Source organism: Peromyscus californicus, unplaced genomic scaffold (assembly GCF_007827085.1).
Source record: "Peromyscus californicus insignis strain IS unplaced genomic scaffold, ASM782708v3 Scaffold_8__1_contigs__length_139910024, whole genome shotgun sequence".
In the NCBI taxonomy this organism is placed as follows: Eukaryota; Metazoa; Chordata; class Mammalia; order Rodentia; family Cricetidae; genus Peromyscus; species Peromyscus californicus.
The window spans coordinates 52,252,545-52,276,434 of NW_026294606.1; the positions used below are offsets into that span (position 1 = coordinate 52,252,545).

The 23,890-nt window shown below is 41.2% G+C and overlaps 1 protein-coding gene across 6 annotated transcripts in view; it reads right to left on the bottom strand.

Annotated features, from left to right (window-relative positions):
• Positions 1 to 23,612, bottom strand: part of Dip2c (disco interacting protein 2 homolog C) — a 438,929-nt gene extending 415,317 nt beyond the window's left edge. For 5 of the 6 annotated variants that reach the window (XM_052729332.1, XM_052729331.1, XM_052729329.1 and 2 more), the window contains exon 1: positions 23,053 to 23,612. In XM_052729332.1, the coding sequence (XP_052585292.1) occupies positions 23,053 to 23,137 (85 nt within the window). In that variant the 5' untranslated portion in view covers positions 23,138 to 23,612. The remainder of the gene's footprint in view (positions 1 to 23,052) is intronic. The other variant, XM_052729333.1, reaches the window with a different exon arrangement.
• Positions 23,613 to 23,890: the final 278 nt, after the last annotated feature.

Here is a 23,890-nt window from a genome sequence, read left to right on the forward strand (position 1 = left end):
AGCAAGAGCTCAAGGTACACATTCAGTACTTTGAGGTCAGGAGTTTATTATTTTTATTATCAAGAAAATGTGATAGTTAAGCTTCATTGGCAGCTGGACTAGATCCAGAATCACTTAGGAGATACACTTCTGAATATGTCATTAACTGAAATAGGAAGAAACACCCTAAATGTAAATAGTACCATCCCATGAGCAGGGGTCTCAGACTGAGTAAACACAGAAAAAGGAGAAAGACAGCCTCTTTGTCTGTATCATGGTCTACCAAGAAGCGAACAAGCAATCTCATGCTCTCACTGCCTCAGGTGAGATTCCCACTATTACATCATCCCTACCATGATGCATAGTCTTAAACCATGAGCCAAAATAAATCCTCCTTCTCTTAAATTGTTTCTTGTCAAGTGTTTAGTAATAACAATGAGAAAAGTAATTAATATATGGAACACAGTGGCTCTAACCACATCAGTCAAAAGGTTTCTACTGCTAGGAGAGATTTTTAAGTATTCTGGACCTTAGCAGGGCAATTGGTAAGCCAAGTAAAGCAACATTGCTCTCCAAGGAACAGTACTATTTCAAAGGAGCCCCTTTGGACCAAGAATTACCTGACAGAAACTGAGTTTCTGTTATAATTCTACGTCTACTTTTTTAAACCAGTTTAAGTAAACTTTGGAAAACTTGGATGTGGTTCAAGAAAGCAACTGCATAGAGTACATGAGAGAAAGATCTGAAAGAAAAGGCTTTAAAACTCTAAAATTAGTTTAGGAAAGGAGAGGCCCTGGAACACTTAATATGGACTTTCAAAACTATTATGCAAGAACAAGACAATGTCTGCCTTCCTCCATCCCTGGGAGGGAACACACAGAGATGCCAAACACTTCCCTGACTGAAAGGGTTTAGTCTTTATAAATCTCCCTCTTGGAACAACCCCCACCACCACCACCACCACCCAGGGATCACTTAACTCTCTGAGGAGCTTAGCATAGATTTCTAGTCCTGCATCCTGGGCAGAAAGAACCTCACAGCCTCCTCTAAGTACAAGGATAGCATAAGTATTTTAGTGCCTAAGTAGCAATGCTACACAAATACTGCAAGATCCATGCGGCAAAAGGATGTCAGGAATGAGGACATGGCTCAGTGGTAAAGTGCTTGCCTAGTACTCACAAGGCCCTTGGTTCCTTGCCCAGCACCAGAAAAAGGAAAAAAAAAAAAAAAAAAGCAAATAAACTTAAAAAGGTTGAAATGCACAGGCCAAGTCACAGTTCAGAAGCATGTCTATTCAAAAAATATGGGTGTTTGGCTACATTTCATGTTCATCACAATTATATTTAGAAACACACATACACAAACTATTATTAAAAAATACAAACCTCCATGTGTCATAGCACCTTCTAAAGCAGCAGTCTAAAGCAAGAACAATTCTGTTGGGGGTGACAGATGCAATGGCATCTGATGGGAAGAAGACAAATGACCTCTGATGCCTCTCAGGATGCATGCATAGCTTCACAAAAGATCTTCAGGTCCAAAATGTCAAGAGTGCCAGAGCAAGATATCCTGATGTGAAGGACTTTTTACACCTTCAACAAAGCCATAGGTATCTTGTATATAAACTTTTACTTACATAGTTTGCAAAGTACAGTACCTTGCAACATACAAATCTCTGTAAGAAACAACATATGAACCCAACAGTTTTATTTTTCTTTAAATAAAAAGTTTTGGGTGAGCTACTAAATTCTGAGAATTTCTGACTAGAAATGACCAAGTCCACTGTACTGTGGAATCAGGAACCCTGAGGTGGGTTTAGGCTTCAGGTGCACACCAATGAAACTAAAGCAAGACATTTAACCTCAAGCTCCAATTTTTATTTTTCCTTTCTAACACTACCCGTTTTTGTTTGCCAATAAAATAATGCATGTAAAACTATAATAAAGTAGACAGCCTTAACATTATTTATCAATGTTATCTTTATAGACAATTAGCTTAAAATGACATAAAGAAAATAAAATACACTAGTACCATGTTAAAGTTGTAAGATTATGAATTTTTAAAATCTATGTATCAAAATCATTTACACTATTAATTCTAAAATAGAAATAAATTTTTATTCTAAAACTGATGTTTAATGTAATTTATCATTTTAAAAAGTATTAAAAATATACCTGAAATGATAGCAAATTATGAATATCAGAGAAAGAATTACAACTTCTATAACACATGATAATTCACAATAGTCCCTCAACACAATCTACCCATACAAAATCAGGTGGAAATCACTGAAAGAAGCATTTGTTTCCTCCCACCCCATAGTATTTAAGCCCTCACAATATCCTTTATATAAAGCCTTCACCTTTGCAACCTCCACCACAGCCAAGAACACCTAGAAAGTAGAAGCATCTCTTCTTTCTACCTCAACTTTCTACCTCTACTGTTGAGGCCTTTCTCCTTTGCATAGTTAGAGAGGATGGCTATCTTTGCCAAATAATAAGAATCCATATTACATATGTAATTCTGCATTTTAGTTTTCTTTAAATTTCTGCATACAGCTTGCCTACTTGGAAAGCAAAAAGAAAGCAAAGGACTCCTTTTCCAAAACCAAAATGCTTATAATATCTATGAGAAAACAAGAGGGCATGGTTCATCCAAGTCCATAGAGTCAGAAAGTAGCAGAAGCAAGACAAAAATCAGAATTGCCCTGCCTCATTCTTTGCCATTCTGTTATAAATATATGATAGACCGGATGAGAGAAGTAACCACTGGCTTCTAAAGACTGGTTTGCTGCACTGGAATCACCTGAGATTGGATTCTGGAGGCCTGTGTCAGGGCAGGAGAATTCACGAATTGGAACTTTGGGTGACTGTAGTAAATGGTCAGGTTTCTGCACTACAGGTAAGGGAAAACTATAGTGAGCCAGTGATAATGACATCAGCCTGCCACTGCAGTATTTGCTCACAGGTATTGAGTGGCAGTGGTGGAACAAAGAAAATGTCTGACTGCTGGAATGTGGCAAGGACAGCTGCCACACACACAGGAAGAGCCAGCTAATATCTGAACATGGACCCAAAGACAGGGCCTGGTGAAAACAGCTCAGTTTAGTGTGGCTAAAGCCTTGCTTCTGCCAAGACCCACAAGGACAGAGGTAGGTAGCTCCCCAGAAACTACTCCAAAGCAGCCCCCAGCAGGCATGTCAGTCTGGCCAATAAAGTACACTCCCCCTATGTCACAGGCCTCAGCAAAAGGCCTCAAAGGAATATCAGAGCAAAGGACACTCATGAGAAGACAAGCCAAAGACTTGACTCCAATTAATTCTCAAACTCGCAATGACCAACCACTGTTTTAGTTTACACTACCAAAACTTCCAGGACTATTTCAGAAGCTCTTATAAATCACAACTGTTACTACTGGAGTATAAAAGTTCTTGTTTTAAAAAATAAAATATGGAAATACGTCAAATATTATCTCTAATAGATAACCACTATTAAAAGATGACAGATTCTCTTTTATGCATCTGCAAACACTTATTTTTAAACCAGACAAGGAGTAAAATATACCCAGAGTTTTATAAGAAGCTTCCCATGAATTGTTATCATATTATTAAGAAAGTTACAAGTTTGACAAAGAAAGGCGTTGTTGTGTGTAGCAGGTGACCGAGTACACACCCACAGCTCCTCCTAGCCCATGCCAAGGCCAAATCATCTGAAACAGATCCCGGCCTTGAGGAAAGATTGATGACACAGCCCCCAACCTCCTAGTAATAAAGTAAATTAACAGCAACACCCTCCAAAAGAAACACTATCATTCTGACCTGGAAAGAGTAGAACTTAAAATCCAAGACAGTACACTATAACCAGAAGGCAACCTGACAAAAGATTGTCTCTGATCTTTAAAAAAAAAAAAATAGCAGTTTCACAGCCTAGACAATTAAAGGCTTAAACATTCCACAGAGCAGTAGAAATTATATAGTGCCCCACCCATTACAGTACAACAGGCTAAGGGGTCAGAGGAGGGATGAGGGGGTGGTATAAATAAGGCAGGCATTGAATGTAGAAAGTAAGGTATTAAGGTATCTGTATCCAGAAAGGTTCCTTAGGAAGGACTGTGCCTACCTGACTGCCTCAGTTTGCTCTAAGCAAAGACTAAGATTTTCTCTAATATTAAACATAACCCCTTCCTTTCACTAATTGGTTGTGGGCCTATCAAGAGCAAAACTCTTCAGAGTTACCAAAGTCATTGTTTTTGGGGTTAGGAGAGATGACCACTGTACTTCCTGCTAAATCCAAAGGAAGATCTGGTATGAGACGACAGAGAAGAAAAAAAGAGAAAGGTCCTTAAAAACAGCTGAGGAATGCCACATATAGTGGTACACAACTGTACCTAAGAGAGTGGGAGAAAGAGGCAGGAGAATCAGTAGTTCAAGACCAGCCTCAGCTACATAGAGGTTGAAACTAGCCTGTGCTACATAACTTGTCTCAAATAAGCAAAAACAAACAAACAGGCTGAAGAGATGGCTCACCAGTTAACATTGCATAAAGCTTTTGCAGAGGACCAAGTTCAGTTCCCAGTATCCATGTCAGATGGCTCATAACCTATAAATTCAGATCCAGGGGACCCAACACCTTCTCTAGCCTCTGCAAGCCCCTGCACTCACATGAATATGCCCATACCCATACCCATACCCAGACACACACACACACACACACACACACACACACACACACACACACACACACACATTTAAAATTTTGTTAAATAACTCTTAAAACACATACACACCCATAAGGAGGAAGCACACCCAAAGCTCCATTGTGTGTCTGAAGATAACACAAAGACAGAACCCATGCTGAACTCAGAATTTAAGGCTGAAGAGTCAGATATGTTAGTGTAGGTCTGTTATTTCAGTACTCTGGAGGCAGAAGTTCAAATGTCATTCTCAGCTACAGAGCAAGTTTGATGCTAGCTTGGATAACAAGTGACCTTGTCTCAAAGCAAACAAACAAAGGAAGTTAGAACCTGAGCAATCTGTAGCTATATAAAACCTCCTGAGGTGGAATGTTGACGAAGAACCTTGCTGCTTTCTGACTGGTCAGGACTCACTGGCTCAGAAAGATCTAGAAGGCATGACTCCTGGAAGAGTTTTAGTTTTAGTTTATATATTGGGCTCTCTTTTCTTTCTCACAAAAGAACAGCATATCCAGACAACACACAACACAAACTTATGCAAGACCTAACACCCACAACTCACATGAAACACACAACTCATACAACACAAAGCACACTAATCTACATACTATACAACACATGATAAAATATATAACTCACATAATATATTCCACAGAACACAGTCACAGCACAACACAAACTCATATAAACAATGCACGAACATAGAATATACAACACAACTCACAATATAACTCACAACATATGAAACAAAACACACATGCAAAACAATCACAATGAAGCATGGGGTCATCTGAGTTTCCATTAATGATTTACTCCATGCAGGGTTCATATCACTTATAAGGAAGAAGGGTCTGCATTGGGCAGCCAGCTGGACCGGGTATAAAGAGACTGAGTGCTAGTAGGTGTTGCTACTGAATCTCTCAAAGTTCAACTCCATTATTCAAAGAGCTAAATTTTCTGCCTAAAATCAATGTTGAAAATTACACAACTCTCACACAGCAACCCTGTCCTGGTGCACACTGTACTGGGGAGGTTAGGTGCTGAAGCAGGGGTAGGGGCTGAGGAGAAAACAGGCAAGATAAGCATGCATATAAAAACAAAATAATGACTCAAATCATGCACATGTCTTTTGAGAAGAAGGAAGAGACACATGCAGACCCAATGGCATCTTTTAGTAGGTTTGGTAGTACCATGGAACCTTAAACCTTGAACCTCCTCCACTACCTGCCTGAGTGAGAACTAGGAGGATGCTGAAAAAATATTGGCCGCCTTACAAGACACAGACTGCAGACACCAATATATCTGGTCAGCATCAGACTGAGTTGGCTTTAGCCCCTCAACAGACCCCCAAATTCCCCAGTAGCTTTACCTCATTCCTGCTATCTCCTTAAAACCTGACCCCCACCCCCAAGCACTTAGCATCTGCTCCTCCAATACTGCTAACTCTCCAGTGCCTCCTCTATCAGCTGCCCTATCCAGGTGCTCAGCACTTGACCCCCTTAGTACACCTCCTAGCTCCCAGCACCTGGCTCTCAGCCCCCCTAGTGCTTGGTCCCCTAGCACCCTACCCCCTAACAGCCCTAAACTCCTTAGCTCCTCACCACTTGGCCCTCCAGACATCTCTGCTCACTCTAAATTCAATAGCACTCCTTGCCAAGGCAATCCATTCAGCACACTCACTTACAGTAGGTCCTACTCAACTGTTTTTCTATCAGTACTGAACCTCCCACGTGCTACTTCTTAGCTCCTTCTAGACTGTAAACCGGGCTGTCACCCACCACTGTCATCATAGTGGCTAATATTCAATTGCATTTTAAAAACTGCTAAAGAAATGGATGCTTAAAGAAAAATATTTCGGCCGGGCGGTGGTGGCGCACGCCTTTAATCCCAGCACTTGGGAGGCAGAGGCAGGCGGATCTTTGTGAGTTCGAGGCCAGCCTGGTCTACAGAGCGAGATCCAGGAAAGGCGCAAAGCTGCACAGAGAAACCCTGTCTCGAAAAACCTAAAAAAAAAAAAGAAAAATATTTCAAGAGCTCTCAAATGACAGAGGCAATCTCTAAAATGGATTTGATCACAAATTAGATGTAAATACATGTGCACGCATGAAAACGCATACATACTTCCATCCAAGTACACATCAACATGGAGCTAGGAGGTGTACTAAGCTATTAAATTTTTGATATTTAATAAATAATACAGCAAATCCACTGATATAAATCCCCAGAGAGCATTTTATCACCAACACAATTACCCTTTAAGCAAATATCTCCTGTAGGAAACTGCTGAAATTTAAATCTAAAACAGAGAAGAGTAAAACTCAGCATAAGCTGAGTTTTCACAATGTGACAAAAGCCACTTGCCTTTTTTTTTTTCAAAAAATTCATCCAACATGCAAATTGATATCATATCTTAATGTTTAGCTGCTCTTCAAAATCAACTGTCTTTAAATGGGCTCCACAGTAAATAATAATTAGAATCACCTTGACATTGCACACTTATTTTGGAGTGCAGTACCCCCAAAGACCAAGATTTGCAATTACTTGTAGGAACTAACTAACCAGCACTCAGATGCCAGGGGACAGTACCTATAAGGCAACACATGGCTTCTTCCATATAGAACTGTGTTCTACAGACAACCAGAGACAGGCTTAATGAGATTCAGCATAAAGACTTGGGAAAGAAACTGATTGGTCAGAGAATTATCAGCCAAACTCCATGAAAAGGGATTAAGTTTTCCAGAAATATTCCATAAACTAGATGGTAGTTAGGTTTATTTAACAGTAACTTGCTTAAAAGAAAAGGTCTGCTACACATATTACCAAAGATTCACAGCAACATCTCACTACAAACTGAGAACGTGTGTCAAAAAGATAAAAGAGAAAATGGAACAGAAGAAGTGTAAATACATGAAAGAGATGACCCAAGAATGAAGCCAGAATTAGTAAAGTCACAACTGAAATTAAGAGGCTGAAAAGATGGCTCAGACTGTTAACTGTTTGCCAGAGTACCTGAATTCAGATCCATAGCACTCATGTAAAAAGCCAGGCATGGAAGTACATGTCTGTAATCCCAGTGCTGAGGAGATAGAGACAGAGGATCCCTGGAGCTTGCTGGCCAACCAGCCTAGCCAAATCAGTGAGCTCCAGGTTAGTGAGAGACCCTGTCTCAAAACTTAAGGTGGAGAGCAATCAAGGAAAACACCTGATATCAACCTCTGGCCTCAACATACACATAAGTACATATATATGCATGTACATATACAAACATGCACACATGTGTAACAATAAGTTAAATACATAACTCCAGTTATCTTCCCATAGGAACCAGGTGTTAGCAGTCACAATATCAACACTTTCATCTGATCCTGCAGTAGATATTCTAGAAGCCCTCTACAGTATGAAGAGGAAAAATAAAATTAATTCACAATGTAGTATAATGATTCAGTCATCTGTAATCAACTTAATATAATCAACTAAAAGCCAAATTGCATCTTTAAGACTGAGTTATTATGCAGATAAGGGAAGCTTCATATTTAAAACACTTAACGATATCTTGTTTTGTTGAATTCTGACAACCATGGCACCATGTAAAACAAAACTGAATGGTTTCACAGCTTAGGGAACAGGTGGAATCTTAAATATGCAAAAATTACATAAAGACAATTATATTTCATGTTTTATGTTTAAATTTGTCATGTTATTTCCAATATGTAGGAAGCATGCATTTACACTACTTTCTACAAGAAAATTCTGATGTATACACAGTATAAAAAGAACTATCTTGTTTTGGAATTTATTTATTCAATATAGCTGGGACAATCTTAAGGGATTCCCAATAGTAGCATATTCATCTTTATTAATGTTGAGATAGACATGTTCTGGATGAAAAAAGGGGGAAATGTCTTTACTTAACATCTACCCTCCGCCTGTATTATAGGAAAAATGCTTATGAATACAGACACATACGTATATAATTACTATCTCAGTTATAGATACAAAATTCTAACACAAATAAAATAATCAGGGAATATGGCAGGGTATAAATGAATCACAATAAAGATGGCTGTTGTAGAAAACTTCTCAAGACAATATCCCAGTTGACTATAAACCACATAAAAATCTTAGCTACTTTAGACATTATCCTTTCTGCTAACATTTTTTCAGATTAAAACTTTTCATTTATGTACCTGGGAGATGGCTCAGTGGCTGAGTTCCCTGGGGCCCAAGTAAAAAGCCACATGGGGTGGCATACATCTATAATCCTAGCACTCTTACAGTGAAATGGGAAGCAAAAACAAGAAAATCATCCAGCAGCTCATGGACTAGCTAACCTGGAAAATGCTAGGCAGAAACAAGAGACACCCTGCCTCAACAATGTTGAAGGAAGTACAGCAAGTTAGCTCAGCAGGTTAAGGCACTTGCCACTAAGCCTGATGGCTTGAATTTAACCCACAGGACCAACATGATGAAAAAAGAGAAGTGACTCCTGCAAGTTGTTCTCTGACCTCCACATGCATGCTATATATAGCACATGTACATACACACATACCAAAATTAATAAACGAAATGTAATTTTTTTTCAAGATGAATAGAATGAATTAACTCCAAAAATTGTTCTCTAACCTCTACACACAATCATGGCATTCACTCATGCATACACATCATAAGCACAGGCAAAATTAACTAATAAAAAAGTTTTAAATAATTTTCATTTAAGAAAACAAAGATACATGTTATATGTAATACAATAATAATCTAACAAGATTCTCTAATGATTTGGTCATTTTCACAATTATACATAATCTCTAAATAGCTTCCTCTCAAGAACTAAAAATAAAAACAGGATAACAAAAAGCAATAATCTTGATAGTTTTATTCAACAAATTATAGCTTTGGAAGTACAGTACCTTTTTGAGACTGCATTTTCCTAAAATATCCTTCATAGAATTTTGTACAAGAGATGGCTGGTAATTGAGTTAACTATTCTACCAGTAGAAAAAAGCAAACCATTTAGGGTATATGAAAGTAAATATATAAAAACTAAAAACTACCGCATATACTATGAAATTTATCTTTTATTTTTATTTTATGTGCATTGGTATTTTGCCATGGGTGTCAGGTCCCCTGGAACTAGAGTTACAGACAGTTGTGAGCTGCCAAGTGGGTGCTGGGAATTGAACCCGAGTCCTCTAGAAGAGCAGTCAGTGCTCTTAACTGATGAGCCATCTTTCCAGCCCAAAATTTATCTTTTAAAACATGTTGTTGCCTTGGGCTGGATGTAGCTCAGTGGTAAAGTGCTGGCCCAGCATGCTCATAGTTCTGGTTTCATTCCCAGGGTAGCAACAAAATAAAAGGTAATTCTGTTTCTTCCTTTATAAGTACTTGACCTGCTTCAAACAGGGAAAAGGTAAAGCTGAATCCAAACATGAGGTAACAGGAATGCTTAAGCAAAGGCTGAGGCCAAACTCCCCAGTCTAATCTGAAGCTCAGTCACTTGACTTTAAACTAACATCACTTCAGTTCTCAGAACACATTTTCCTGTTCATAAACAGGCATGACATGTGGATTATAAGTGTAAAAAAAGGAAAGCAGTATATTCAAGACAGTTAATTTGGTGTTCAGCATATAGTAAATAACCAGTAAGTAGTGACAAGAACTCATACTAGAAAGTAGTAACATCTGATTTAGAAGTTCCAGCTACCAGGCAAAATAGCAAGAAGCACCTACCTGTAGTCCCAGCTACTCAGGAGACTGATGCAAGATTGCTTTTGCCCAGGAGTTACTAAAAACAAAAGCAATCTACCAAAACCCCAGTTATACACCATCTACTCCTACTTGTACTGTAGTTCAGGGTAGGAAGAACAAAAACGAGTTGTGCCCCCATGTCTATTAACTATAGTCTAATCTCTGCAAGAACTGAGGATCACTATTAAACTGAATAGGCACTTGACATGAAATCAAAGCACTCAACATGAAACAGCTAAACATCGATTGTATCATGATTGGTGGCTGCTTTAAAATGATCATTATCATTCTGGCTAGAATAAAGGAAAACTTCAGTAGAGGTCGTTCTTTTCCTGTAGGGATGCTGAAGAGGTGATTCCTGGAAACTCACTTAGAATATTTTTTTCCAAACATAGCCAAAAATAAGCAGCATTTTCTTAACAACAACAACAACAAAAATCAAGATTCCTGATGATGCTCTGTCATATCCAGCCTTCTGATTCTTAAACTATACTATAGAGAAGAGTTAATCCCAAAGGATTGCATTTTTCTATATCTATCTTCTATGAAAAACATGTAAAATTTTCAAGCATAGAGAATATTTAAAGAATTACACATCAGACACTCTTCAACCATCCCTAAGATCACAAATGTTGTATACAGCTTTACATACTGAGACAGGGTCTTATGTATCTCAGGCTGATCTTGAGCTTCTTATCCTCCTGCCTCTACTTCCCAAGTACTGGAATTACAGGCACATACCACTATATCTGGTTTATGTGGTACTAGGAATCTAACTTGTAGCTTCACTCTACCAACTGAACTACATCCCTAGCCATGAATTAGATTTTAAATAAGGTTCTAGAGGCTGAAAGAAAAAAAAAAGACAAAGCATATGCCTCTACCCATCACAGCCAAGTAGGAGAACTCAAGTTCTCCTCATGGACATGCTACTTGACTGAGATACACTGCAAGGGCTTGGCCCTCTACCAAATACCCAGGATGACCATTGAGCTCCCTAGGCCACCTCACAGGCAAAAGCTAGATACCCAACTTTGGTGTTAATTGTAGGTAAGCTGCTTTGAACTTTCATAGTGTACACTTTCGTTGAAAAGTTTTCAGAAAACCACAGATCATGTGTGATAAATTCCAACCATTTGAAGTTCTATCTCATTCTCTATACAAAGAGGATAGTCACATCCCAGTTAAAAGGTTTGTGTTGTATTTTGTTTTGTTTTCATCAGTGCTGAAGATGGAACCCAGGGCCTCAAGCATTGTCCTACTGAACTAGACCCTGTCCCATATCCTTGAAAAGCATTTCAGAAGAACCAAAAATGTTCAACTTAGGGCTGGAAAGAGAGTTCGGTGGAAAAAAAACCTTGCCAAGCAAGCATGAAGGCCAGAGTTCAGATCCCCAGCACCCACATATAAACATATAACCTGAGAGGACATGGGAGTTGCCTTGAAATTCTAGTGCTTCAGAGGCAGAGACAGGGTATATTCCTGATACATATTGGCTAGGAAAACAAGCTGAATCAGCAAGCTCCAGGGTTCAGCAAGAGACCTTTCCTCAATAAATACAATGAAGAGCAAGGCAGCTGACGTCAACCTCTGTCCTACACAGGCATGCACACACGCATGCACGTGCGCACACATGGGGGGGGGGGTCCGGGGGGCAGCAGTAATCCAGGGCCAGAATTAAAGAGGTTTACTGGGAGAGAAATAGAAAATGACACACAAAAAGGGAAGTTGAAGACATTCAAACTATTACTGGAAAAATACAGAAATTCACTAGATTCTTTCTCTTCCTAATAATAGGAGGTTAAAAAAAATCTAAAATACTAACAAGCCCTTTGATTATATGAAATCAAAATAAAATATTATTGTTTACAATCAACCAAAGAAAAGCAGATTCTACTTCCTTTTCTCATTAATTGCAGGTAACTATGTGGGGAAAATTATAATCTAGATTCTGATAGCAACAGCAAAATAACACATAGCACTATTTCTGATTGGGCAAAAACTAAGTCTTGTGTTTCTAGAATTTCCCTATATGACACAGCACTGAAATCATAATCATTGGAATAAAAAGTAACAAGTAACAAAGTTTCAACCCTGCAGGGCTGATAACACTATGTGTATTTCAAAGGCTTGCCTTCAATGAAATTTCCCCCTTGCTTGCATAAGTCCTTAAATGTATTACTAAATCTCAACAGCTTTGAAGCAACCATTATATCCTCTAATGAAAATAAGACCAGAACGTGTTTTCAAGAGCCTGAAAACATTCACTTAAGAATCCAGAATAAAGTACCCTGAAATGGCAATTCCACCTCATTACTTTGTTTCTTTTTAAATAGGTAGTTATACATAATTGAAACCATGATTTCTGCAACACCATTAAATTCACAGTGGGGGAGGGTAGACTTCAAAGTCTATCTCTGGGTTTTTATTTTAAAAGAAAAAGCTTATTGGAGAGAGGGTTAAGAAAAATATGTACAAAAATCTAAAAAGTGCTCAAAACTCAAAGGCTGCAAAACAGAGCTCCATGACCAAGCACAGGTGTCCAGCACATGAAGACTGAGGTTCAGAGCCACACTATCACCAGATCCTGCCTGTATCATGGCAGAGCAACAGCTAGAAGAGAATAAGGCTCCAGGCTGCAATCTTCCGAGCTGCCTGGCCTCAACCAACTGATTGAAGGCTCCACATGCCACCTGCCCATATGGTCTCTAGCTGACCAGACTACTCGTGCATCTACAGTGCCCAGCACAGAGCTGACTAGAGGGATGCCAACTCTTCCTCTATCTCCTCCAGGCTGATAGGTGAACACCACCAGTCTGGGAGAATGAAGTTCCAAAGGCAAAATAGAATTGTTTTGTTTTGTGACAGTGTTTCTCTATATAGCCCTGGCTGTCCTGGAACTTGCTTTGTAGACTAGGCTGGCCTCAAACTCACAGAAATCTGCCTACCTTTGCCTGCTGGGATTAAAGAGATGCACCACCACCACCTGGCAGGTAAAAAAAAAATTCTGCTCTCCAATGAGCAGGGAGAGGAAGGGAAGGCGCCACAGACATTCAAGAGGCTTTGGGATTGCCTCTGGTGCAGATGCAAAGGCTGGCCCCAGATGTACATTAGAAACTAAGACAGACTGCCTTCTCAGACTCTACCAGGACATCTGTCCCAAATTTTCACCCCAAAGTTTGCTTAAATGAGTACTAACTAAAAGAGGCTACTAAAAAAGACATATTGTCTTTTAAAAAATGGTATAATAATATAAGCTTCACTGAGGCAAAATGATAGCTGCTCCAGCATAAAGCAAGCACCCAAGAAAGATCTATCAAGAAAGATTTCCTAAAAACCAGGCAAGGTCAGCAGTTCCAATCTAGCCTTGGCTACAGAAAACCCTGTTAAAAATTAAAGTGTGTGTGTGTGTGTGTGTGTGTGTGTGTGTGTGTGTGTGTGTGCGTGTGTGTTTAAAATACCATTTCAATATCACGGTTACTTCAAACCATCTAGATAAAGTGCTATTTTAAAAAACAAGCTAGGACTAGAGTTGGCTCAGTGGTTAATAGTGTTTACTGCTCTTGCAGAAACTGTGGTACTATTTCCAGTTACCCACATCAGGCAGGTCACAACTGCCTGTAATTTCAGTTCCAAGGGATCCAATATCCTCTGGCCTCCATCTGCACATGAATGTACTTCAAATACCTAGATATTCAAGTAGGCACACACACAGATAAATAAATCCTTGTTTCTTTGTTTTTGTTAGCTAAGTGGCTGGGGATGTGGCTTAGTTGGTAGAGTGCTTGCCTAGCAAGCCCAAAGCCCTAAATTCAATCCCCAGAACTTCATGAATCAAGAATGGTATTGAAGCACATTCCAGTAATCCCAGCACTCTGGGAAGTGAAGACAGGAGGATCAGAAGTTCATGGTCATCCACAGCTACATAGTAAGTTCAATGACAACCTCATGAGACTACCTCAAGAAAAAGGTTGTTTGTTTGTTTGTTTGTTTGTTTGTTTGTTTGTTTGTTTCAGGAATAAAAGGTTTGAGGATTCTGCCCAAGCTAATGACATTGTGGAAGAAAGAAATATAAGTGAATCTTATCTGGTAAGAGTGGGACCCTGCCTCATCTGATCCCATTCTCATTGCTTTTTTTTTTCTTAATTAGGGGAAGGGGCTATTTATGTAGCCCAGGTTGACCATGAACTCTTCATCCTCTGAGTACTGGAATGAGGGGTGTGCACTACCATGCCCAGCTTTTCATTTCAGTTCTAAAGGTAGGTTTCCCTAACACCATCAGTCAGCAAAGGAAACTGAGACAGAGAGACTAACTGGCAGAGCCTGGCACTCAACAGAGCCAAGGAAAAGGGTTTCCCAACAGGCAGATACAGAGGTTCAGCCCTGAAAACTCTGAGGGTCCTAGCACAAACTCCTCCACATACAAATTCAAAACCAGTCCAAAGAAATCCAAGATTACCAAAAATTAAATGGATTGCCAAAGTTTAAATCTCCACAACCCTATCTTTCATACAAATGACTCTTAAGTGAACCTACTCTTCTGTAGCATTTGGCCAACTAAAAGATTCTCCTTGTTCCTCTTCTCTGAGAATATCAGCTTTACAACCACTCTTAGATGTACTTGACATCTTGACATTATTATGGTTATAATTATTATCACAATTGTTATTGTTACTACTCTGAGATGTTACCCAAGCTGTTCTCAAACTCTCAGCTTCCTGAGTAGCTGGGACTATAGGTGTGTAGCATCAAGCACAGCTCCTTGACATTTTTATGCAAGATTTAATAAGCTACATTTTGTCAGTGTATCTGTAATTTCAATACTGAGTCTCCTAATAAGATTTAGTAACCCTGTTTACTTTTCCATTTTCATTTCAAGTTAATATGGCCAAAAAAAAAAAACCTATTTTTTTTCCTGATTCTTCCTTAGCAAGATTGAGAAAAGCCTTCTATTTTCATCTCTATAGAAAAGCAGATTTTAGTTTGGCAAGAAAGGAAACTGAGTAAAGGAAGTACACAAAATAAATGTTCCCATTTTTCCTTGGAGTGACAGTCAACAAATGTGGTTCCATCACAAGGCAAGGAGAAGCCAGGAACAGATCCACCATGATCTGGGAGTGAAGACAGGCTGCATGGAATGAATGATTTAAATAGATCAACTGAAGAAAGGCTGGGGGTATGTGTCTCCTATGTCTCCACAGCTCTGTTTTACAAACTGCACACAAGTGGGATGACTACTTTTATACAGAAATAAGTACCCAGATGGGAAGTCAGCACATGAACCCAAATCATATATCTTCCTTAACAGCAGGTTCAACCTGAGGCTGGTATGACTAAAGCAGCTCTGATTCTTCAACTGTACCTGAATCACCCCATCAACACATGAATGGTTAGCAGGAGCTGAAGAGACTGTCCTAGAGGACAAAGGGTCACATTCCCTTCCTATTCTATCCCATAATATGCTCAGGACCCCAAAAAGAACAGGACCTACTGAGCACTTTCAGCTCTGATTCTTTAACACTAGCCAACATAAAAGGACTCACAAGGCTCCCAAAAGCAACTACATGTTCATTATGGTTTGACATTTTTTTCAGGAAAGAGGCTATTTCCTGACAATCATAAAACTAGATTCAACTCCTTCCATTGGGATTAGCTTTAAATCTTGTGAAATGATCAACCAAATACCTACATTTATATTACAGGAAAGGAAGTGGCAAAAAGATAAGACTCAGCCCAGCGGTGGTGATGCACGCCTTTAATCTCAGCACTCAGGAGGTAGAGCCAAGCGAATCTCTGTGAGTTCAAGGCCAGCCTGGTCTACAGAGCAAGATCCAGGACAAGCAACAAAAACTACACAGAGAAACCGTGTCTCGAAAAAAAACAAAAAAAAAAAAAGCTAAGACTCAACCAAACACCAATAAGGAAGGATCAGCTAACTAAAATATCAGCCCAATGACTAAAAATCAAACAACAAAGTAGCATAAGGTTGAAATTTGAACAAGTGTACATCTCTTATAACTCCAATGAGGAAAAGTGGTAAGTTTACATAGAAAATGTTTATTTTATAACTTTAGTGTTCTATTATGTTTCAAATGAGAGAGGCCACAAATATATAATAGACTAACCAGAGAATTCAGTCTTTTAAAAAATAAAGATCCATGGAAGGCTTATGTAAGGAATCTCTCTCTCCCCTCTCTGATACTAATAGAATTGATTTAGGTCAGGCTCATAGTCTCCAGTCATTTCAGAAGAAAAGATTTTCAAAGAAACCATTTCCCAAGCTAATAATCAAGAAATGATTTAAAGTCATCAACCCAGAAGAAAAAGAAAATCTACTCAATCCACATCAATCATAGAAGCCCTCCATACTTAGCAAGGTAGCTTCCCTCCATCCTTCTCTTCCTTCTTTCCTTTCTTCTTATCCACAACACTTCACACCACACGGAGAGCTCATGTTAATACCCAGACATCCAACAATAATGAAGCAAAACTTACACACACACACACACACACACACACACACACACACACACACACACACACGTAATTTCACCTCAGTTTTACAACTCAGTATCACAGCATTTCCTACATTCTTCCCTGACTGGATGCTGAAGAAAGGAAAAGGATACACAGGATATATATGCTAGCATGACTTTAAATAGTCACTTCTCTGGCATGCTGACTTCTAGATGTGCCACCACCACCCCCCACCAGCTGGGATTCCCAATTAGAGTCTCCTCTTGAAGAGAGCTATTTATCATCATCAGGAACAAATGGATGCAATTACTTCTTTTGAGATGTGACAAGATTTTGACCCACAGCAAAAAATAACAGAGCACTGACAACAGGAGGTAACCTTTGTATGACACACACACGCACAGACAAAAAAAAAAAAAACACAAAAGAAGGAAAATTAAAGTCAGATAACCTCTAAAGTAGAATACATAAAGGGAAAAAGGTACAGGGAAAAAACAAAACAAACAGAAGATATTATATATTATCTACCTTATAAAAAAAGAAGGAAGAAGACGAGGATGAAGAAGAGGAGGCAAGAAAGAAAGAAAGAAAGAAAGAAAGAAAGAAAGAAAGAAAGAAAGAAAGAAAGAAAGAAAGAAAGAAAGAAAGAAAGAAAGAAGAAAAAGATGTCCTCCTTCCCAGAAGAAATACCAATGGGCAAAAGTAAGTTAGTAACTGCAACCATGCAACCAGGAGTTTGCTTTTTAAGGTGTTTTTTCCCCCCCATAAGAACTAGAAATAAGCTTATAATATAACTAGGATTTGAACAGGTAAGTCAGTTGATATATGTGACATCAAAACTAAGATTATTCAATACATTCTTTGCAATTCAGACAAATGCTACAACTCATCCCATAAATCACTGCTTTAAAAAAAAAATCAGTTCTAAATAAAGAGACAACCCATTTGGAAGAGGCTGGGAAGAAGGCAAAATGTGACTCATAACATCCAACAGCCTCCAAACCATAAGAGGAATATAAAACTAGTGGGTCACACTTGAAGCAAAAGAGACACACTGTTAAGCTTTCACCTCACAAAGTCAGATCTAAGGAGTGTGACCATGGCACTGCAAATATCTTACTAGTACCTGAAATAATCTTACGTGTGTGTGTGTGTGTGTGTGTGTGTGTGTGTGTGTGTGTGTGTGTGTGTGTGTGTTAAGCTCCCTAGCTAAATCTGACACCTAGAATTATTCTTTAAGGAAAGAACATCCAAATCCAACTGTGACGAATTCTTAAAACTCAAGTCCACCCATTTAAAATCCTACACTAACAGCAATGCTATCAACATCTTTGTTTCTTACTCATTTCAAGTGTACAAAACAGTTTTATATGAGATTTCACACATATATATCCATTATACCCTGCTTTCATTCACCACCCATGCTCACTATGTCCCTTCTATCCCCCTCATTGATATCACTTCTCTTCCTGCAAACAGTCCTCCTTCTGCTTTTATGTCACATGTTCATGTGTATGTGTGGACAAGCAGACAGACAGAGAAAAGAATGACCCTGGAAGAAAACATGCTTCTACACACTTGTTTTCCCGCAGAAACTGTTTTGTTTCTTTCAAATGAAAAGGAGGTACACAAAGTTTGGATGGTATTAGAGATGCCAGAAGTCTCCCTTCCAGACTCCCAAGAGTGGCCATAACACAGAAGCTGTGCAGAAATGTATCTTCCTTATTCTGTAGCAATACAACACCTAAGCAAGGCTGGGGGACTAGGGAGAAGGGCAGGGGGCAGAATCTGGCCCTAGAATGAGATATCTGCCATGTTATTCCAATGGAACAGTGCCACTCCCAAACCTTTAGAAAGAGTCAGCTCTTTGGTGAAAGCAATAGACAAGTTGCATGGGCCCTACTTGAGTAGATTAGAAACAAAACAGTATTGATTGCTTGGCCAGTACAGAAAGACCTGACATTCAAGCAGACTTTTCACCACTTTCCTGGAGCACTGTCATGTACTGAAAAAGTGCTGAATAGGACTCTATTTTGGAGAATAAGTAATAGCTGTAGTAATCTGGTGTGATAATTAATAAAGCACAGTATAAACTAAGCAACTCCCACTAGAGGAAGTTACAAAGATATTAGGGATGTGACATGCTAACAATTTTAAAGCAACAAAGTTTAAGGACAACATATATATATATTTTTTAAAGACTTCCCCTTCTTGGGGCTGGAGAGATGGCTCAGTAGTTAAGAGCACTGACTGCTCTTCCAGAGTTCCTCAGTTCAATTCCCAGCAACCACATAGTGGCTCACAACCATCTGTAATGAGATCTGGTGCCCTCTTCTGGCCTGCAAGGACACATGCAGACAGAACACTGTATGTATAATAAATAAATAAATCTTTAAAAAAAAAAAAAAAACTCCCCTTCTACAAAAGCTAGATAACGATAACCCTTACAAGCTACATCTTAAGGCAGTTTTCTTGAATTTTGTAAAAATAAGAAGTCAACCCTAACCAGGCATAGTAGTGCACACCTACAATCCTAGCTACTGGGGACACTGAGGCAGGAGAATGGCTAAAACCATGCAAGACCAACCAACTAGAGCAACACAGTGAAATGCCATCTCATCATAAAAAAACAAACAAGCAAAATATGGGCTGGGGATGTAGGTCAGTAGGTAGGGCACTTGCCTAACAAGCTTGAAGCCCCAGGTTCCATCTCCAAAACCACATAAACTGAGCATGGTGGTACATGCACGTAATCTCAGCACTGGGGAGGTAGAAACAGGAAGATCAGAAATTCCAAGTCCTCCTTGGTTACACAGGGAATTCAAGTCCAGCCTGGACTACATGAGACCCTATATCAAAACAAGATAAAATGAAAGAGTAGGAAGGCACTTCTTCTACAGCTCTTCTAAGCCCAATGAAGTACAGGCATAGTCTAGGAAACAAGTGACCAGTTAACAAAGAAACCTACGAAACCTACTGACATAGCAGTCAGTAACTAAATTTGATTTTTTTTTTTTACACTTGATTTTAGCCAAAAGGCTGTCAAGGAATGATTTTTTTTCTTTAATAAAACATAAGTTTATTTTTACACCATGTTTTCTGTTTCCTCCTCTAATTTGCTTGGTGGTCGTGTATAAACTTTTTTCCTTAAGTCAAATAATGTTTAATCACATATTAATGAAATTATGTCTTGGTCCTTTAAAGCCAAAAAGAAAAAAAAAAGTATGATTCCAAAAGGCAAGAATAGAAGGGCTTTTTTGGTTGTTGTTGTTTTTTTTTAAAGGAAGAAAAATAATCTAAGAATTATGAGTGTGAGAAAGGCCACCTGGCACACTACAGGTGCGAGCTCTGACATGACTTTTTCCCCAGCTCATGTTCAAATCCAAGCGTCTGAACAGAACCAGGATCAGGATCCCTTGCCCCACATTGAATGTCTCCACACATGTAGGCCCAAGGCTGTCTGAATCAATATGAGAGGCTGCACACTACACCTCCTGCAAAAACCTCTTGGGTTTTTCTGAAAAGGTTCTACAACAGTAAGCAAAGTCTAGCTGCTTTCAGTGAAGGAAGCACTGGTCAGTGACAGGCTAGAAAAACAGAAGACACAACAAAGCAGGAAAGTTAAAACAAAAAAAATCTGCAACCAACATATCAATGCATAACACTTTATCAAACAAATAATAACCCATTCAAATAAAAAGAGCATATATTTCAGCACCCAGTAGATGGTACAGACCCAAAATAGCAATACTAGAAAACAAGTTGATTCATCTCTTCCAGGTAAACACTCCTTTTTGGTTACAAGACATGAAATTTCAAATGACTTTTGTAAATCACAACTCCAAAAATTCAACAAAGACAAAGCCACACTTTATAATAAAGTCAAAGATGGGGCAGCTGATAGATGGGGTTGGGGATGAGGAGCGTGAGCAGGTTCCAGGGAATGGCAGAGGCTGAACAAAGTGACACAAGGCTTTGATTTTTTTTTAATTTTTAAAAGTTTAGGTCAGGTCTCAACACAACTTATATAGAAAATGCCAATATACATACACACCCCTCTGAGCATACCTATTTACCAAGAAACTCATAAAATCCTTTAAGTTCTATACAGACACAAGGTGTTCATAGGGAGTTAAGCTAATTACATCTCATACTTCTCTAGGCAACCAGAAGTTAACAATCACTCTTCCAGAGTGAATGATGATAACAGGTGACTTCTGTCACCGGAAAAAAAAACAAAAAACAAACAAACAAAAAAAAAAAAAAAAAAAACAGATGCTCTCAACAAGGGGAGGGCAGGATATGTGTTCCCAGGCACTGAGACTTTGAGAGTAAATGTGAAAAAACTTCCTGGTAGGCAGGGAGAAGGGGATCCTGCAGAAAGGGCTCAATGTTGATGTGTTGAGATGGTTTCTCACTTTTCAAGTATGGATGGGCACAGACCCATCACATTAATGTATTGCAGGCCTAGCAGAAGGGCTTGCTTTGAGTCAGAACATGAATGGGAGGCGATGCTGTAAATACAACAGGTGCAGAACAGAAACTAGAGCTGGTAAACTGAGGAAGAGAATCTATCTGAAGGCTGACAAAACTCATGTATGTTTCCTCATGGCTACTTTATAGGGTTAAACTGTCTAGCCACACTGCACACTTCATCTGCCAGTTTAAATCTAAAGACTGTTCCCTGTTGAATCCAGCCCTGTATTTTCTGCCTGTGGACCCTCTCAGGAAAGAGTGATGCTCTCATCATCATCTCTAGCTGGTCTGAAGAGAGACAAGGAAGCACAGAGTCTGGGACACTTTATCTTTTTCCTTCCATTGGAGTTTCCCACAACTGGCCCCCAAAACACCTTAGAGTCCCAAATTTGAAACAGAAGAAAATGTCCAGTCTATGTATGAGACTCTGATAACACAAGCAACACCGCAGCTACCACGTTTCTTTCCTTCTCCACCCTTAAAGTGTTAAAAGGGAAAACACAAAGTCAACATCAGCTCCTCCCCGATGATGAAAATTGGCACGAATGAATTTACGTTCTGGCTGCTGGCCCTCACAAACCGTTACAAGAGAAAAAAAAAAGTTCACCATACTAAACTGCTCCAAATACTAATTCAAGAGGAGACAGCCTATCTCCACACAATTACATTGTAGCCTTCTCAGAATGAGTGGGATGGCTGCTAAATATTTATTATTAAACACATTTTGGAACTTTAGTGGGAAAAGAAAAAAAAAAAAAAAGCTTATAAAACCCGAGCTGAAACGTATGACCGTTGAGCACATGATGTTCACCATGAAGAGCAAAGACGAAACCGTATATAACACTCCATGAAATCACCGTAGCAGAGCAGCCGCAAATTCTCAGCATCTCTTTCCGACGCGATGGGAAAGAGGCATCCAACCTGGCCTGAGGGGGGAGGTTTTACGGCTCTCACTCAACCTGCCCATCACACAGCACGCCCGAACAATAGTACTACTATCTTCCTCCCGCTGACAGGACCGTGTGCCTGCAACCTCGGAGAGATCCAATCCCGAAGTCCACTGACAAGTTTCGCATGAAAATCAGGCCATTCGGGGGCCGTCCCCAAGCATGGAACGTGGTGGCAGGGCACCGCTGCTGCTGCTTGCTGCTGCTGCTGCTGCTGCTGCTGCTGCTGCTGGTGCAGCTGCTGGTGCAGCTGCATCAAGGACGCGGCGCCTCTCCATTAGAGCAGAGCGCACATCCCCACCAAGGCCATTCCCCAGCAGCCCCAAAGGTTGCTCTATCTTGCTTCCTAGCCCGGCGCCCCGGGCCCAACCGCAGCGCGCAGGGGGCATCGCCGCTGCACCGCGCCAGCTGAGCCTGGAGGGCGGGGGCCGCGGCACGCACACGCGCGCGCGCCCTCCCTCACACACACTCGCACACTCACACACACACGCACACACACACTCACACACACACCACAAGCAAGCACGCGCGCACACAAGCACACGCACACACTTGCACCCGCCCCGGGGCCACCTCTCGAGGCCAGGGCCAGGGCCCCGCCGCCCCCAGTCCCCGCGCGCGTCCTCCCCGGGGTGACAGCGCGGCCCGGCCCGCGGGGCCCCGAGCGCGCGACAGTGAAGAGGTGTCCGACCCGGCCCGGGCTTGGGGCTGAGAGGGGAGCGGGGGCTGCTGTTACCTTCCGACAGCTCCAGCTCCAGCTCGGCCAGCCGGGCCCTCACCTCCAGCGGCAGAGCCATGCCTTCCAGGCTGCGGTCCGCCATGCTCGCCGCAGACGCCCCCGCCCTGCCGGCCTCCTCTTTGTTCGCCGGCGGAGGGCTCCTCAGCGGCCGCCGCTCGAACCTGGAGGAACCGCACCGAGGAGGCGGCGGCGGCGGCGGCGGCGGCGGCGGGCGGGCGCGGGAGGCCGGGCGGCGGCGGGCGGGCGCGCGGGGATTTTTCTCCTCAGCCTCCTCAGCGCCTCCTCAGCCTCGTCAGTCTCCTCAGCGCCTCCTCAGTCTCCTCAGCGCCTCGTCAGCCCCCTCAGCGTCTCCTCAGCGACTCCTCAGTGCCTCGTCAGTCTCCTCAGCCTCCTCAGCGCGGCCCCGACCCTGGCGGCGGCCTCGCGCCCGGCTCTCTCCGCGCGCCTCCCCCAAGCCGCGGGCTCCGGCCCCGTTCGGCCGGCTCCGGATCACGGGCCCGCCCGCGGTCACGGCCACAGGGCTCTCTTGCTGCTCCGCGGCCGCCCTGCCCCGGCGGGAGCGAGCGCCGCTGCGCGCGCACCGGGCAGCAGGAGGGCGCGCGCGGAGAGGCGGGAGCGCGCGGACGTGCCACGGCGGCGCGCGCTCGGGGGGCGGGGCCTCCAGCGGCCACTTCGTGAGCGCGCTGGTGGGACAGTCTTATGTTTAGCCTGGGGGCCATCTCAACCCCAAGGCTTGGAAGACTCAAGGGGGAGAAAAAGCCTTCTGAAATACAGCTTAGCCTACTTGTTAAAACTTCAAATGTTCTGGATCCTTGAGGACTGATTTTTTTTTTTA